Raw genomic sequence first — 18,828 nt, 5'->3', positions numbered from 1 at the left:
AGTCATCTAGGAGGGCTACAAGAGTTCTGTTTGTCCTCTCTAAGTCTCAAGGCTCTGGAGCATTTTTGAGAGTCCTTTCTCTCTTCTCTCGAGGTTGTACTAAGGAACCGTATCATCCTTCAACTGTTTTTAGAGCAAGAGGAGAAACTCTGATTTCACATAATTATGCCCTTTTCTTCTTATCATATGGGAACAATCAGAAATCACATCTTACTATCTTCCCCTTAGAGCTCTTCCTGGCTGAATATCATTGAATTAGATAAGAAGAAAAATCCTCTACAATTGTGTGTTGGGACTCAACTGAGTGTGCTAAATAAAACCTTGATTGCTTTTTTTCCTTCAGAAGCCTATTATATGACAGCAAACTACACAGAAACTGAGACTCAGCGTGGAGAAGGTTACAACCATGAAATATCCAAGGGAAAAAAGAAGTAACCCAAGCCACTAGCTAATTCTTCTAAAACAGCACAGCTTCCTCCTCTGGTGGAGGATTAAACAGCTTCTCTAGCTTTTTCGGGCCAATTGCCACAGAAGCACCTCCTGGCTGGATCAGACTTTGGTGTCTTGTCTTGGCATGCGAACCAAACCAACCTACTCGTGTGCCTCCAAATACACAGATGTTCGAAGGAACCTGACTTCTGCTGAACTGCTTGAGCTCATCTCTAACAAACAGGTGCTGTGAGAACAAGAACAGTAATTGAGTTAATGTAGTGGAGAAACACAGTAAAGTGTTTTTTATCAGTCAGTTATATGATCCAGGCATATAATAAAGACAGAGTGTGACATAAAAGGCAGGAAACTGTCCCCGATAAGTATGAGCTAACCAATATTTGTTTAGTAACTGGTATCTATTACATCATTTCCATTTACTGCAAAGCAACTTAATTTTTATTTAATAACTAGTAATTTGCCAATTTACATTTTTATAATATTTATTAGGATTATTTCCAATATGTAAAACATTGCTTCATTTAAACATCATCCTGTCATTTAAAAATACTTTGTTCTCAACCTAGTAGAAATTGATCTTTATCTATTTTAAAATTATAATGATTTTTAAATATATTGCAAATGTTGTTTCAACAGTCTGTATGATATCTTCTTTTTTATTCTTGTTATTTTATACATGGTTTATTTTTTCTTGTTTTGATTTTGTTTAGTCAGTTTTAATACGCAAGTTTTATGGAATATTTCCATTGCAATTAATTTATTTTCCATTAGTTCTAGGCCACAAATGCCAAATGTGTAATCACTGCCATTTTTAAAACAAGAAAAAAATGACCACTGTATAATAAAGCAAAAGAAAGAGATGAGTATCCTCAAGTTATTTTAAAGAATTTTTCTTTGCATCTCCATTAGTAAAAATGTCAAACTGCTTAAACCTCACAGGTACAAGATTATTTTCCAGTAAAATAGCTACTATTTATTTATTTTTACTACATTAGAGAACATACAAATAGTTTTCAGTGTTTGGTTTATGTTTTGTTTTTTTTTTTTTTACGAAGTTCAACACATGGAAAAGAATATTCCTGCCCTGAATGGTTTGCAATCTAATCAGACAAAGCTACATTAGGATGCCAAATTTTAAAATTCAGATCAAACTAGTGTAGTATACTCCTATTCCATAATCCAAAGAAAGAAGAAGAAAAATATAATGAACAAACTTTCCCATCTCGGCAACAAATTTTTTTTCTTTAAATAATTTTCAGCCTTCATTTTCAGTTTTTCAAAATCAGGCCTCACATTTCCAAACCCAACATTAAGTATTACATCTGTGCAAGCACATAGGAGAAACATGACTGCTGATTTTGGGAAGGGAGGAAAATACTGCTTATCTGGTACTTCAGTGAAATAAAACAGTGAAGTTTTTCAAGTAGGAGGTAAAACTGGAAAGTGTTTCTTCATGCTATTTATTTTACCTATCAATTAGAAAAGTAGCAATTCATTAAAACGGTTTAAAAAGAAAATGACTCCGCAATTACAGTGCCCACTACATCTGTTTACAAAAAGTAGTATCCTAAATTTCCAGTTTTGCACATTCTCCCAAAGCCTACTACAATACCTATGACTTGGAAGAAACAGTATCATATTGGCCATATACAGAATTTCTAGTGATGTCAACAGGACCTGAGGACATCAGCATTGTATGTCGGATTTTCATTATGGATAGAGTAAGTCTTCTTATGAAGAAGGTTCATGTAGAGACACAGTATATATTCTTATCTATATAAGTGAACCTTAACACACGTGTACTTTCAAGCAAACGAGGTATTATAATTTAAAGGGAGTGGTTATAGTTTACTAGTACTGAGAGCAGTTCACCCAATGAGCGACGTACCAAAATAAAGTGAGAATCCAGAACAGTAGTAAGTCTCTGTAGGGTAGAAATACTGTGATTGTTATTAAAATAAAACACAGTAAGTTTCACCATGATGCAAAACACGGCAAGTTTTACTACTTACAAGTACTAAGTCAAGCGCGTTCTATAAAAAAAAAAATATGCAGATCCATGAAGTTGATGTATTCGTATGAACAGTGAGAGGTTAAAAATGAGCATGCTAAATGGAACAAAAATAGTAACTGAGAAAAACATACAGAATCCCTAAGCAGATGCTAAGGAAGGCCTTTGAAGCAGTTAGTATAACTAAGTCTGAAACCAATAGGCTTATGCCTATTGAAGGACAAGGGTAATTGAAGGAAACAGTGATGAAGCAGGGAAGGAGACAGAAATAACCTCAACTGGGAAAAGATGATTCTATTAAAGTGGTCTTTATCCAACAACACATTCCTTGTGCTTTTATTTAAGACTGTCATATATCTTTCTCAAAAGACTTTCTCCAACTAATGAGTCCAAATCTACACTGGGAATTAAGGCTCCTAGCCACATATTTTGTTAACCCCCACGCACACAGCATGTGTCGACAGTGCTCCGCTCACTTGTTCCTCTCACCTGTGTGTATTCTCAAGTGGACCTTTAAGTGATGTGATGTTCTGAACGTTTTTCCACAATATGGGCAGTCTTTCATGGCAGAACCAAGGCTCCTGTCTCTCAGTAAAGCTGGCTGCTGGACTCCTACAGATCTCCCAGCTTCTTCTCCAATGTCTGCAACACAGAAATGTTCTCACATCACTTCAGCACATGTCAGAAGTTGTTCTCACTAAAACTGCTAACACAACACAAAGTTAAACATGTCAATACTACACCTGTCTATTTCATTCTTTAAATCTGACAGAATGCTGACAATTCACGTATTTTCTTGTTATTGTCTTAAATTATTTCATCTTTCCTATCATCATTTTAAGCAGCATATGGTACCTTTATATTGAACTGAATTATAGAAGAAAAGAAACAGCTGTGTCAGCAGCTGGTTTGATTTCTTCTTTTGCTTAGTTCCTATTAATTTTTCCCCAAAAAGTTTTAGATTGTTATTCTGTTGAATCTATTTAATTTATAAGTACTGTGAAAATACGTATGCTTTTAGAGGGAAAAAGTTTGCATCGGTATATTAAAACCTCCCAAAACAACAGAATTGCAATGACGGGCAGGTCCAACAGCAGTGGCAACGTCTACGTACAAAGCTCATCAACTTCCTGCTGCAACATTTCAGCATTGGAGTTATGACACAGGACCTAGTGAGTGACTTAATATATCACGAGAAAGGCAATGAAGAAATTGGTCAGATGAGGGGGAATTCCTTCTCCCTCTCACCCGCAGCTCCTAGGTTTTCTCCTGCAGCATTCACAGCTACACTTATTCTTTGCATCGTAACACAATGAGACTCCAGGACATCTCTTCTCTCTCCTGACATAAAGAAACAGTCATTCTCAGCCATCTTGAATGAGCTGCTATTATCCAAGCAATCTATAAACAAAGTAACTTACAAAAGACTGACATAAAAATTGAAAAAATGTAGGGCATTTTTAAAAACTCATTATCCAAACCACACCAGGCTCATCCATCATCTTGTACTCACAGGGTCATGTAATATCATGTATATGTATCAATTCACGATTTCACCAAAAAGTACCACGGCAAATACTGAAATGCTGGACAAGATTTACGCTACTGGCACGCCACAGAGGTGCAATACATGTGGACACACCATCACACCCCAGCGCAAAGCTGAGCTATCTGGGTTATATCGAGGTGGGAAGCATATAGTTAAAATCTGCATGCAGAGTCTTGATTATTTCAACCATAAACTACTGACTAAAAATGTTCTGTCTCTACCCATTTGATACATAACTAAAGCTGTCAGGAAACAGTGCAGTTTACACAGCATTGCGTTTCAAATGGAAGCGATGGGACATAAAGAAGTCTTAAACATTTGGCTCTAACAAAAACTATTCACACAGTAGCAGAGACCCAAACACCACATTTCTGGAAAAGGTAACACTAACAGGCATTTCATTAGTTATTATAAAATGCTTCCTTCTAAACTATTTTGCTTAAAGTTGAAAGAAAGGGATGATAAAGTATATATATATAAAAAAAATATATAAATGCTTATCTTAGTCAGGTATGTAATCAAGCTGTTACCAGCTGTCAAAAGGTAAAATCTGATAGTTTTCACATCCTGTTCTTGTTTAACATTTTCTGATTGTTCTTAGACTGCAGAGTTAAAGCACAATATTTAAGTTAGAAAGCTAGTAACTGTCATTTTGAATTATTCACAAGTATGGAAAGTAACATACTGAAGGAATTTATTTTGTCTTTAGGAGTCCAGGAAAACATATATGGGTGCTAGTCTATAATTCCAATCTTCCTAAAGAGTTTAGATTGTCCCCTTTTTTTTCCTCCTCAAAAGTTGTATATAATCATGTCTTAAACTGCTTCGGAAAAAAACGAATTCCTGAGTGCAAAAAGATTTTTCTGAAGTGCAAAATACAGAATGCATAATGATAAACTGCAGGATTTTATTTTGGTTTTCAATAAATACTCTATGAGCGTTATAGATAAATATATAGACAAAGCTAACAAGCCACTCAGGAGGAATTTACCGAATAAGTCTACTAGTTATGTTTTGCTATATGTCACTCTAAATGATGGCCTGTTATCCATTTGCCTTTTATCTTTCTATCTAGAATATGTGTGGCCCAATAAAAAAGAATAAATTTGTAAGATAAACAGCTCGCTTTGCAGATTTAAGAGTCTAATTTTCACTTTACACAAAATTGAATTTTTTCAAGGCAGCGAGACGATGGAGTTTACTCTAGCACTAATCCCTCTGAAAAAGCAAACTGAAAACAACAATGAAGCTAAGAAAGATGTGGGTGGTCTGAAGAGTTTTCTTTTAGATTTAAGTAGACATACAGTAGATAGCTCCATAGGCTTTACTCCAACAGGGGCCTTACCTTGAAGAATTTTTCTTCCCACAGTGAAAGCATTCCTAAGACTTTAAAGCTGGGCTGAGGGGTTTTCTTTTGAATTCCTCTGCCTACAAAGCCCACTGAAGCGCTGGAGGCCATCACTACCTGAATGAGCAGCTTTACATCTAAGTTCTTTTATTTCAAACAATGAAAAGATATGTTCAAGGCTGCCGACCGTCCCCATCAAATGCTACCCCAACTTCTTACTAGGGCCCCACTTTGGCAAATCATACCTATTTGTCAAGGCACTTAAATCTAAAATTACTTAACTTTAAAATGCATTTAAGTCTCACTGACCCTGATACCGAGTTTTTTTTATACCGAGTCTCTTAAAGAAACCTATGGAAAGCGAAGAGGGAAAAAAGTGACATAGAAAAAGGAGATCGTCAGCAAGGAAAAAGTTAAGCAGCAAACTGGTGAATACAGCCTATGCCAACAACAGTGTATGTGGGAATAAAAAAATCTTCAGCTCTACCAATAATTGTGTATTCTACACATCTAATGTCCCATTTCTCCTGCTATTGAGACCCCATGCCTAAGTAGAAACTCTCAGTTCTGTTAATTGTGCAAAACTGTGGATGTTTTACAGGCATGCAGAACTAGGATTAGCCCTACCAAGTTAACTTAATTTATGATTTACTCAAGATTTGAGCTATGGTTTTCAGGCTGCTCATTTCCAAGGGTAAAAGAACAGGAAGGAAAGAGAACAGTTACTTATCTTACTGCCATTGTGGTTCACTGAGTTATGTGGTCTATATGATGGGCACTCGATGCACGTGAGATTAGACTGTTTTTTTACTGTCTACTTCCATTATAGGCAGGTCTACGTCCTGAATGTCTTCCTGCCCATCCCTACCTTTCCTGATTCGAGTGCAGGAAATAACAGAACAGAGTATAAAATATTGTCAAGATGCACATGCTAGGTGTAAGGCTCTCGAGCCTTGTCTCTGAACTTACTTCTTCTGAGCTTTCCTTTCACTTTGAAAGCATCTGTTCACAGCAAAAGTCACAGGCAGAAGTGCAAAAAGCAACATTCAGTTCTGTATATGAAACTGGTCTGTGTGTCAGTATAAGGAGAAGGCAACAGCTGAGAGACCTCCAGTTGCTGCGCACACTGTACCTGCTGGGCAGGCAGATACCATGCTGTGGCACAGGACATGGAGGAATTCGTTCACAAAGCAGCTCCTCAGGTGGTGTGACAGGGACATGTCTTGCATACCATGCCTCAGTCACACTTAATAACTGACTGTATGTGTGTTCTCATGGGACAAATACAAGGAAAGAAAGTTCACTTTAACATCTGTATCAGAAGTTGGCAATTAGCTGCATAACCAAAGAGCCAGTTTGGCCAAAACGTGAGCAAATCTATTTGCCACACAGACTGAAACAAAAATGAAGCAACTTCTAATATCATTATTTGAATGACTAGCCTTTCTTCAGGCAAATGTCCACTTCTCAGGAGAGGAGGGACTAAAAGCCCACGTTCCTCGCCTAGCACGGAGATGACCCATGTAGTGCTGCAGCCTGCTTTCGCATCTCCGTCGTACCCAGAGAGGAGATTCCCACAGAGCCAGAAAATTCCAATAAACAGTTTTGAGTCAGGAGCACTTCTACAGTAGCAGGTTAAAAAAAAAAAAAAAAAAGAAGTGAGAAACACACCAGTGAATCCTTTTTTACAGCAGGTATCTTAACGAGGTATCAGAAACGATCTATCCAGAAAAATGATCTACCCATGGCTGGCAGTGCCCTCAGCACACAGATGGGGATGCTACAGAGGCACAATGCCAACTTCAGTGAAGATTTCTAGAACAGAGAAGACAAACTTAGTTGGATAGTGGATTGGTGTACTCAAAGCAGAGGCTACCTAGCCAGTCATACGCAGGCCAAAAAAAAAAAAAATTACTTGAAATTTCCACAGATGTCCTGTCTGACTGGTCTACCTGTCTGAGATGAGTCTACAAACATGATTAGAAAAAGACTGATTGCTTTTGTAAACAGAAACCTGTTTGCAGTTGGTTAGGTAGCAGCACTGACTCCAGTCATGTCAGCAGCCAAATGTTCGAAGGAGCCATCTACACATATGTCCCATAAATTTTACCAGAGTATTTATTTGCTGTGTGTATGTGAAAGTGCAGGGATTCACAAAGAGGTACTTTCATGTTCAAAGGAGCTAAATTGCAGTCCTCATGCAGACTAAATTATCAGTGAAGTCAGTTGGAATTTGTTGACATAAGGATTGCCAAATTAGCCAAAAACACGCAATCACATGGAAAAGGTAATCAACTCACAAAATAGGTAATCACACTTACAAGTAAGTGTTTGCTCTTGCACATTTTCAGATATTATTAAAGAACCCTTTGAAAATATGGCCAGAAGCCTTTGAAACTGCACATAATCCCAGTTTTTCATATATTTCTGAAATTTGGAATATTTGTAGTTCTTTAGAACTGCCTGTAAAAGTTAATGAAACATGATACAACGAGAAGTGAGAGTGACCACGGTTATTTTTTGATGATCTATAAACCACCTAGATTAGCCCATCTTGTGGCAGGAAAAATTATATCCTGAATCTAATGTCAAGAAGAGAGTTAAGATATTCAGCATGTTAATCCTGTCACTGCTGCCACCTTTGTGCTAGTACGCCTGGACTCAATCAGCTCATTCCCTGGGAAGTAGTATAGGATACACAAAGTTTCTGGGAAAACATGCTTTATCTTTCTTGCCTATTCCTTAGAGAAGGCTTTAATAATTCTGAAAATAGTGGAAAATAGGAATATAATTAGGGATATAATTAACCATATTTTTCTAGCTACCTGAAGTAGCTTCAATTAGTATGCTTCGATGTAAATGAGAACAGAATCTGGCCCAGTGCTCATAATTTGAAATTGGAATCCTATTAGCAGATGTCACTACACTTTTTTGCTAGTGAAATTCATGGCTTAAAATTAAGGAATCTAATATTACTAAATATTACAGTTATATTTTAGGCCTCCGGAAAGAGTTACTAATGTCTTAGGTCAGGAACAACTTGCTGTCTCTATTGTTTCATCAAGGATTTAGGTTTTATAATGACCATATATGGGAATCTTAAACTGTGAGGCATTAATACGGATTGGCAGAGAATTTGTTTAAACAGAGAGCTATTTTAGAAGAGAATTGGAAAGGAGGCCTACTAGTGAGAAAGCAGCATTCATATTGTTTGTATTATTAGAAATAAAGATTATACCAAAGGTTCCACTGGTAAATAAAAAGATACTGCTTCTGACATCAGACTTCCCATTTAGCCCTCTGAACCACACAGGCAAACAAAAGGCACAAATTGCCCCGTCTCTGCTACCCATTAGTGCATTAGCAGATTTAAATTTAAAAATACATTCTAAATTAAACAGAAGTAAAACACCCATAACCATTTATATGAGGTAAGACTTGCAACGAGTTGGCAAACGGCAGTCATAGCCAAAACCTCGGGCTACAGAGGAGCTATCGAGGCGTTATTTCAAGCACAAGGGAGCCAAAATATCTAAAGCCATTTTTTAGAAACTGGTAGGTTGGTGACCTGCGGGCAGCGCACACACCTGGAGCACGACACACTTTAAGCCTAGTGGTTTTCACACCCCATGGGTGCAAACCACTTTGCACAACAATACTGAAAGTATGCAAATATTGGTTATATCTTAACGCTTTTCACTGTGGTATCCATGCTGAGAAACACGCAAGCGGCTGTATATACAGCATGAAGAGACATCAACAGACACTTAACCAAAAATTAAGCTATTGTTTATCACAAAATGTTTCATTTTAATCAAATTCCCTACAGAGTTTTTGTTTTGGAGTTCTTAGCAGTCTTACTTTTCAAATTGTTCTAAATCTTTAAAACCTTTTAAGATAATCAAAGTTCAAACACAGTTTCTGAGTACATCATTTAAGCTGCCTGATTTGTTCGAAGAATCGTGTAACCAAAAGACAGAGAAAATCAGATGTAGAACTTAAAAAAACATGGCAGGTTACTTGCCATTAACTTACAGAGCTCAGTTTGGACCAAAAATTAAGCATATTAAAAAAAAAAAAAGATTTTTTGGAGAGGACATTTTTTGCATGAGACCTTTTTTAACTGTATCTTTTTTTTAAAAAAGAAAGAAGACATCTTAAGCACCTTACAATAGCTTTCATTTAACAGTTGGCAGAAGGAAACTCCCAGATGAACATTGGCCTGTGTCTTTCTCTTTAACCAGCTGAGTGATCCAAGCTTTTAATAAAGCTGTTCCAATTATTGTAAAAGTCATCTAGTACCTTATAGCCACAAATATTGACAGTTTATTGCACAACGCATTCATGACATTTGAAGGTCACATCATACATAATACATACACTTTTATAAAAGTGTCTGGAACAAAGAGATACATGATCAGCAATTACATCTTACCATTTGAGGGTACGATTTTATACTTATTTAAAATGAAATACTATATGAAATCCAAATTGTTAATAAAACACAAAATAGTTAATTTTCTGTATTTATTGTTTTATTAATTAGTGATACTGAGTTGAGTTGCACAAAACCACCGGAATGTGATCCATGCCCCAAGAAGATTAAAGTCAAATACCATTATCCTGCAAACCATCACACATATTCTTAGCTCAGCATGAGAAAAAAGTAAGCTTAAAACTTTAATCTCGCTACTGTATACCTCTCCAGCCCTACTGAATTCAATAAAACTTCAACACTTAGATTTGAATCAGGACCTTAGCATATTATTGAAATATTAGTTTTGATAAAATTGAATCAAAATGAAACTGAAAAGAGTGCTGAATAATTTTTTTTTACCATATGCACATGCAGGCATATCAAACTACTTCATCCTCTTCCAACGCTCATGACTTCTAAGGCGATTCTAACACATGCACAAATAGTATAATTAAAAGGTGTAGGTTGCAATTTATGCAGTCAGACCTTTGCACAGTCCTTCAATGAAGTCAACAAACATCAGGAATACACAGAGCATGTCCATGAGAGTGCCTGTCTTTGGATAAAGTCTTCACTTCTAAGGCATCACCACTAGGTCCTGGAACTTCCAGCTACCTAATGAGAGTTGAGCTTGCAGCAAATGACCATGGATAGCTACATCGTTCACTTGAACATAATTTTTGCTGTTTTGTTTCAAAATTCTGCTATCTTCTTTTCTAAGCCCTTGACATGCAAGACTCTTCCACCAACCAACTGCTTCACTGGCTCTTCAGTTCTGCTATTCCAAAATAATGGCTTTGAAATCCCACTTCCCTAATTTGACTGTATAGATCAAAGCACTTCAGATCCCAAATCACTTTGCCAGATGAGGTTCATGAAATTCCACTAGACTTGTAAAATCTTTCCGCAGGAAAAGTGGATGCTTTAGAAAAGGATGTACTTCGTTATTTATCAGACTGATGGGTCAGTCTGCTATCTTAAATGTAACGCTAGTTACATGAAATACTCTCAGTGATGAGCTTCTGCTTGTTCAGAAGTTTCTTCAGAAGTGCACATCTGAGCTGCCAGAATACCTCATTGTACTGCTCTGTACAGAACACGTATCTTCACAAGAAAAGTAGATACTTACTCTTTGGATCAGCTATGCTGGGCTTCAATATGCACTCATGGATCTTTCCCTGGTATTTTGACAATGGTCTCTGTCATCTATCCTCACAATTTACTCTGATGTTCATTTATACTTCTGATAGCAATGTTAGCTCCCAAACTTTCCATGGCTTTCTCCTCCATTTCTTAAAACAAGGTTAGAATAGTCTGGATTTTTACCAAATGTTCATGCCAACAGTGGCCTGTGATTCTCATGTCTTACTAGTTTTCTTACCCAAACCCTTGACCCACCTGATCAGCTTTGATCCTGTCGCCTAAATTTGAAATGGGCACTTGATAACAGACCAGAGAGGGCAAGGTCTTTCCACACTTCATACAGATTGTTTACTGCTTTTGGAGAAAACTCCAGTGGGGAATCGAAGCAGAGAAGCGATCCAACTGGACCATCTTTTGGATTTGTATGTGTTTTTTGTAGGCAGGTGTTCAGGTACCAGATGGCCTTAAAGCCCATACTACTCAGGTTATAGCAGCTTCTACGGGCTGTCTGCATCATATTCCCATCTCTGAGATTTGCAGAGTGGCTACATGGAGCTTGATAAACACTTTTACCTAGCATTGCTCTCCTGATGCCAAGGCTAGATCAGATATCCAATTTGGGAGAGTTGTCTTACAGTCCCTCTTTAATTAAGTACTCCAGATCTCCCACTCCTGGGATGGATTGCTACTGCTGATTAAGCTCCAGAAGCAAAGATCTGTAGAGGCAATTTCATGAGGGAGAAAATGAAGTTGCTAGCTAATCAACTAAAATAACCATTAACTGGACTTCTGTGAATGAATATATTGCCTTCTTCCTGCTTCCATACTTACCCTGTTTCTTCCACATGTTAGCATCTCTACATACTTACAAACCGAACAGGTAAGGAGTACGTCATTATGACCTCTATCTTGTTCCTAAGCTACACATGGGACAAACAGAACCATTTGGTATGGTGTACAGGCTACACTATAAAGAAAATACGAGACGGTGCCAGTAAACTGTAGGGAAGATGGTGAATCTGGGTGGAAAAGAGCAGTATTGAACCTATTTTCTCTAGGTTCTTCCCATGTGCCCAACAATGCAGAGTCTGTGAGATTTTAAAAGGCACAAAGTAACACCCAACTCCATATAGTTTTCAAAATCCATTAATACATTTTAAAGTCTTTGAGTAGTTGTACAGAAATATTTAATAACTACATTGGCCAAGTTTCACCCTGAGTTGATGGGCTTAAACAAATCCAAAAAAACCAAATAATTTTTTCAAGTCAGAACCACAGTCTTGCCTACATTATAAGTAGCTCCCAGGGCATCAGGTGTCATTGGAGAAGTTTTTGCATCCTATTAAGAAAACCCCTTTTCATTATTATTATCTTATCACAGGGTGGCAAAATCACCATAGAAGTGCTGGTAGCAAGTAATCAGATTTTATAAAAATTCCTTCTAATAAAGAAAAATTTAGATTATTTGAAATGTCACAGGAACATCTTTCTGTGGACACCAGTAAGAAAGAAACCAACAATAAATCAGTCACGTAAAAACAACTGTACAGGTAGCTAAATTATGAATTTCCCCTTGAACAAAATGAGAAAGAATTAAAGACTCTCATTCCATTTGCAGATTACTGATTACAGAGGTGCTGACAGAGTCTCCAAAAAGTGAATCACATCATGGTGTGTGTTACAACATTTGGACAGACTATAATATTATAGACTTTTCCAGTATCTCTAGTTTCTTACTTTTTACTTTCCAGTGCTGCCTTCAAACTAAATGACTGTCTTGAGCTAATGCAAACATCTCTGTAAATAATTTTTCTCCCATTTAACTTCTTTGGTACATGCCACTTCAGTATAATTTCAAACTTCTTTTCCTAGTTTGCAAAAAATGAGCTGTACCTTAAGAAATACTTATGAGCAACTCGGCACTGCTGAATCTATTTTACTAGCATCCTTTTTCTATAAATAAAATATGTTAATTACAGGAGTTTTGCTATATCAGAAAAATATTGATTAAATTCCTTACTTTTAATCTTGAGAAGGGACTCCTTAACTGTTGATTCGGTTTGGGTTTTTGTTTATTTGTTTGTTTGTTTTTCTCATTGTTTAACAGTGTATTGCAGGCATACTGAGACCACAATGTCTTTAAACATGATATTCTATGAATGGGCTCATTAATTTTTTTATACTAATGATATATCTCAAAAAATACATTACTAGGTCAACCTGTATCCATGTTTTGCAAAATAGCCTTAAAGCATACTGATACTATAACATGCTATTTGTGGGTTACAAAAATATTAAATGCTGCCTGTGGAGCTGATATATCAATAATCCAGTTTCCCTTTTCTACTACAAAAACATAAAACTTTTCATCTCAGCTATCTTGGTTAAAAAAGAGAAAAAATATAATTTTGAATACTCTCCTCCGATTTAGCTGAGCTCGTGGCAATAACTGGTTTAGGCATAGGCTTCAGTATGCTGGAATGATCCTGAAACTAATTTTGCATGTGTTGGAGTTGGACTGTGGCCATGCACGTCAGTATGCTGGAACAGAGTTATCTAAATCCTGAGCCTTATTTTACATGTGCTGGTGTTGGACTGTGGCCCTGCAATCTTTTAGGTCTCCATCTGTAGCTATCAAAGCCAGGGTGTGCCCAGCCACTCGCTACTGCTCACTGCTTTCCTTCCACAGGAAAGCTACAGGCTCTTAACCATCCTCCCACACATCGGTGTGACTGGGAGCTCTTCAGAGTCCTGGCAGGTCTCATCAACCTTCCTCTAAAGCCTCTTTGCTGCCATGGCCGGCCTTTTGCAGCACATCACACTTCTTATATCACTATAATTGTAGATAGTTATCAAGTCCCACATCAGAGACCAGAAGGATCAACCTCTCAGACAGATGTTCCCTCGGATTCAGTGAGTTAATTTCTCTTTCAATACCAGGTAAAACATCCCACTAATTTTTAAGCCAGCTATGGAGACTGCAGCTCCTAGACTGATGGAAAGCCCCTCCCAGCCTTATAGTGCTTTCCCTGCAACCATCGGCCAAAAGGATTTGAAGTCCAGACAGTCTAGTCAGAAGCTAGCAGTTGTTTTCTTCTGGGGAAGCGGACAAGAGAAGGAAAGCTCAGGCACTTGGAAGTCATGTTCCTCCAAACATACAAGAAACACTGGTTTTGCACAAATCTGGAACACTAACACAGAGGCAGTAGTGGGGACTCAGCCAAGCAAAGGTAGTTCTACAAAGTACTTATCACTCTCCTAAGATGAACTGGTAACCTCGAGGGACATGCAGGCTGATGGCAACATGGTACAAAGTTTTTGCAAGCCTTCTTCGACTTGCTTACAGCTCCTCTACATTAATCCACCAGCGAATAGATACTTTAACCCATCAGGAGCATGTATAAAATTAGGAGATAACCTGGACTGAATTATTTGCTTTGCAAGCACATTTCTCTACCAGAAATTAATAACGTTTTGTCTCTACGGAGCCTACCAAACCAAGGAAACAACTTCACACTAAGGTCAAAATTCGACATTCGAATGAAGATCCAACATTCTTCTGTGACTGGACAGACAAAAGTTAGCTTACTGTCTGCCTCAGAGACAGAGGAAGACATATTTAAGAAGAAGGAGGGTTGTTCCATCTCTTAACTTATCAGCAATGCACTTTCTTCAAGCTCCAACAGTAAAAGAAATTCAAAACCCAGGTAGTCGGCATGCACAGAAGCACCTTTTGTTTAATAAATAATTCAACCATGTATTCCTTTTTAATTTAAAAATGGTCTGACTGAACAGTCAACAGAGTGAACTAAAGTTGGCAAAATACAGTGTTGAAAAATTAAAAAGTGTATTCAAGGCTGTATTCATTTGCTTCATTTCTCATATGCTGGAGAGACAGGCTGTGCTGAAGTTCTAGCTTTTTTCTTTTTCTTTTAAATTATACACATACAGTCACATGATGCTCACTTGATTTTGAAAGCTGCCTTGCCCTGGAATTAGTCTGTCTCTGTTACCAGCACAGCAGCCACTGCTCCTCTACCTCATGAACGTCATCAGAAATTCAGCCAAAATGTTCTCACAAGCTCCCCTGCCATGCCTGTGAGGGCCAGACTTAACTATCTACCATCTTGGAAAACAGAAATACTGTAAAACATTCTGGAAATATTCAGACCATCATCTGAATGATGGTCCCATATATTAGTAAGTGTACGGTAAGGTACAGGAAACACATCCAGCTGCAAAAATCCACAGATAACAATGCAGCAAAATCCATCCCAGGGCTGAATTTGTAACACACTATTGCAAATGCATACAAATACTTGTAATCAGTCAAGTGCATTTGGTACTGACTGATCCTCTTGAAGACAGTTAAAAGCATATAGAACTATCTTAAGTATGAATTAACAGGCTCAGTTTCTGTAAAACAAAACTCTCAGCAGTAAGCAGCTGAGGATAAGAAGGCAAAAAAATGAATGGAGTCAATTCTTACACTTAGCCTTCTGCACCACAATGTGTAAAATAATTTCTTGAATCTTAGAGGAGACAGCAAGGAAAAAGTAATGCTGTGGTGAAACCTCCTTATCTCAGATGCCTGGAGACATACCCATTCTCCTCCACATCCCAAGCAACAGCAGCTACATAATGCCTTCCTAACAAAGCACAACCTTTTAGTCTCTGCTCTGCTGAGTGGTAGGTTCCCATCGCTTTGAATGCCTTTACAGTGTTTTGCACACTTTCTGATCAGTGTCTTCTGAACTCAAGACCACTCTGTAACCATCACGCAACATCCACCAACATGAAATGACCAGCTTGATGATGCTCATGTGGCATTTAATGCTAACAGAAGGAAATCTTATCTCAGAAAGGTAAGATATGCAGGAAATAAGATCTTTACAGGGAAGAGAATAGGGGAAACCCAACCCTTACAAAGTGACACTGACTTTAAAGAAAATTACTCAGCAATAACATATCTTTCAAAGTGGACAAACTTATTCAAAACATCTTCTTAGAGTCACAGGATAACAGCCATGAGTCACATTTGGAAGAGACAGAAGTTTCACAAGTACATCTTTAATAATTCCACAGCATATAGAGGAAGAAAACTCTAACCAGACTAGATAAACATTTTGTACAGATAGGAAACTTTTAACACCTTGCTTTGTTGTGACAAAACAGACTATAAATTATATGTACGAAATAAATCTCTGAATCTGAGAAAAATTGAACAAATCCATCAGGATAACTATAGAGATTGTTCAGACCCAAACTCCTATCCTGCAAGTCAGAGAGTCTCAAGATTCTAATTCTGGTCTATTACTAGCTTACACTGAGACACTCTGCAATGAGTACCATCTCAGTGAACAGAGTAATTTAAACTCTGAAAACACAGGCTACTGCATTTGTGGAGACACATGTTTCCATGCCTTTTCATGATGGTACTAGTGGGAGCCACTCCAATAGCCTGGCAAGCCCATGCAGAATTTGGTACATAACAAACTGGCTCACAACTGATCACATTTGAAAGCTGTCTACAGTGGGATTGGCCAACCAAACAAAGTAATGTATGGGGTTGAGAAAAGGTGAACAGCAGTATATTCTGGTCAAATGAAACTGAAATAATTTCGACAATTTTACTAGTACTGAGTCTTTTCTAGATACTGATTCTGTGATATCTCACTACAGATATGTGCCCAGTCTTGAGCGTCACATCTATTTGTTTCAAATAGGGATCCTGTTGACTACTGGGCAGTGGAGCTTGCTGATAAATCCTGGAACATGTTAATAAAGGGTGGACAACCAAAACTTATCACTGCCTAACAGTCAGTAACTCTATACTATTATCATACCAAGTTTTATCACAAAACTGCAGGAGAGTAGCATTGTGTATTTAAAATAAACAGCAATGGGAAGATGCAACTTAGGAAAGGCAGCTCGGATACTAGATAGGACATTGATGAGTGCTGTAGACCACTGGAATTGTATCCTAGAAAAGAATCGCTGGATAGACCATCACCTGCAGTACTGCTGCAGTGAGTGCTGTTCACCAAACGACAATGTACTACTTCTCTGTATTCCAGGATTCTTTTCAATTAATATTTGTTTTAGTTATGTTGAATCACTGCTCATCTACTAAGATATTATTTGATTATTTTTTTTAAGAAATTCCTTTCTTCTTGGGTACGCTTTCACCACGTTTTTTGTGAAGTATGAGAGTAAACACACAGTCTCTATGATGGCAATTTCCATTCATAGTTTGACAACTAAATGTTGCAAAGTTACTTGAAACTCCTGTGTCTTATCTTTCAATTTTTCTTTAGGGAAAAACAGCACAGAAATATATTCTGTCATCTATTTGAAAAGATGCAGATATAATCCACCTATGATGATTGCAATTTTTTGAATTAAGACTGTGATCTAAACCAGCAGTATGATCTACATTTTAACCACAGCTATTACAATAAATGAAACCAAACGTAGTGATTCTCCACACATTTATCTTTATTCTTCTAATGCTTTGCAACACTTCTGGCCGAGAATGCTTTACATCGGTAAGCATTATTGAAAATATTCCCTGAAAAATCTGCATCATAAAACCATAGTCAAAGCAGAACTAAAGATAGGAGATGGTATGCATCCAGATCTCTCTTTGGTTTTCCTCTATGACGCAGAAGTTGCTAGCCATCAAATGTTTTAAATATCTGAGGGTCTTCTGATGGCAGACAACCAGCAACATAAGATCAGTTAGTAGTAGCTGACTGGCTACATCACAGGCAAACCCATTGCCTGTGGCATTATCAGAGACTTTGGTCAGCACGGTCATCTGAGGGAGCAATGGCAAACTAAGCTTTCCCATGGGCAGAGGGACATGGCTGAAAGACATTGACAGCATCGGAACTGATGGCAGTCATGCTGGATTTCTCTGAGGGACCAACCCCTTTACAACCTCCTACAGAGGGTACTGTACTTCACCAGCAATTTTACCAATTTCAGTGAACCTGTTTGCACATGCAAGGGCACCGAAGCTTTCTCTCAAAACAGATTTTCATGAACTTGCACTATGAAGCCCTCCCCTATGCAAAAACAGAAGGAAGTTTTGCAGAAGTTCAATGGAGAATTCTCTTACTCTACAAATTTGCTCAATTTTTAGTACTTGAACTGCTGGTTGATACTTGCAGTCTGGTCACATGGAGGAAAAGAAACCTCTAAGGGTAATGATTTTGCTTAAACTTGGAGAGAACTTCTCAGAAATATTTTTCTGGATTTTCCTCTAATATTTGAGTTAAAACATCATTGTTGTAGCAAAAAACTTTCAAAAGTGTTGGACAAATTTGGTGTTAAAATCCCAATATGTGTAGGCTGGGAACTGAACTGTCCCAGATTGCACTAAAAATCCTCCTGATCAGACCTTTTGATACATTCCTTCAATTTATATTTGCATCATTAATTTCTTCAGCTACAGTAATTTCTTCAGGTAACAACGAGACACCATCCCTTTGAGTGTCTGCCACTGATGAAGTTTTAGTGCAGAGTTAAAACATGGTGCAATCCACCGTGAAACGTGACAGAACCCAAAATTTACCTCCAGAAGTGCCAAGCAAAAACATTCCTCATAGAGACAGATTAAAACATTCAGAAATGAGATACCTTAATATTGGCAAGAACAGATATGCCTTAATCATTTTTAGAGATTCTTCATTCGAATGCAAAATTAACCAAACAAATACAACAACAACAAAAATCATGACTCCTAATTAAAGACAATCATGTTTCTTCCCATCCAACTGAACTCCAGCAGAAACTTTTGGGGAACTTACAGTCTCAGTGATACCACTCCAAACTACAAGTTTTAA

At 37.5% G+C, this 18,828-nt stretch overlaps 1 protein-coding gene across 1 annotated transcript in view; it reads right to left on the bottom strand.

Moving 5' to 3' along the window:
* The window catches only part of ZNF536 (zinc finger protein 536), a 185,925-nt gene that overhangs the window by 129,850 nt on the left and 37,247 nt on the right, over positions 1–18,828 (bottom strand). The window contains exon 2 of the mRNA XM_086621155.1: positions 2,951–3,103. Coding sequence (XP_086477281.1) covers positions 2,951–3,103 — 153 coding nt within the window. The remainder of the gene's footprint in view (positions 1–2,950; positions 3,104–18,828) is intronic.

This window comes from Tauraco erythrolophus, chromosome 15, assembly GCF_009769465.1.
Source record: "Tauraco erythrolophus isolate bTauEry1 chromosome 15, bTauEry1.pri, whole genome shotgun sequence".
Classification (NCBI taxonomy): Eukaryota; Metazoa; Chordata; class Aves; order Musophagiformes; family Musophagidae; genus Tauraco; species Tauraco erythrolophus.
This window is presented reverse-complemented; position numbering and strand designations above follow the sequence as displayed.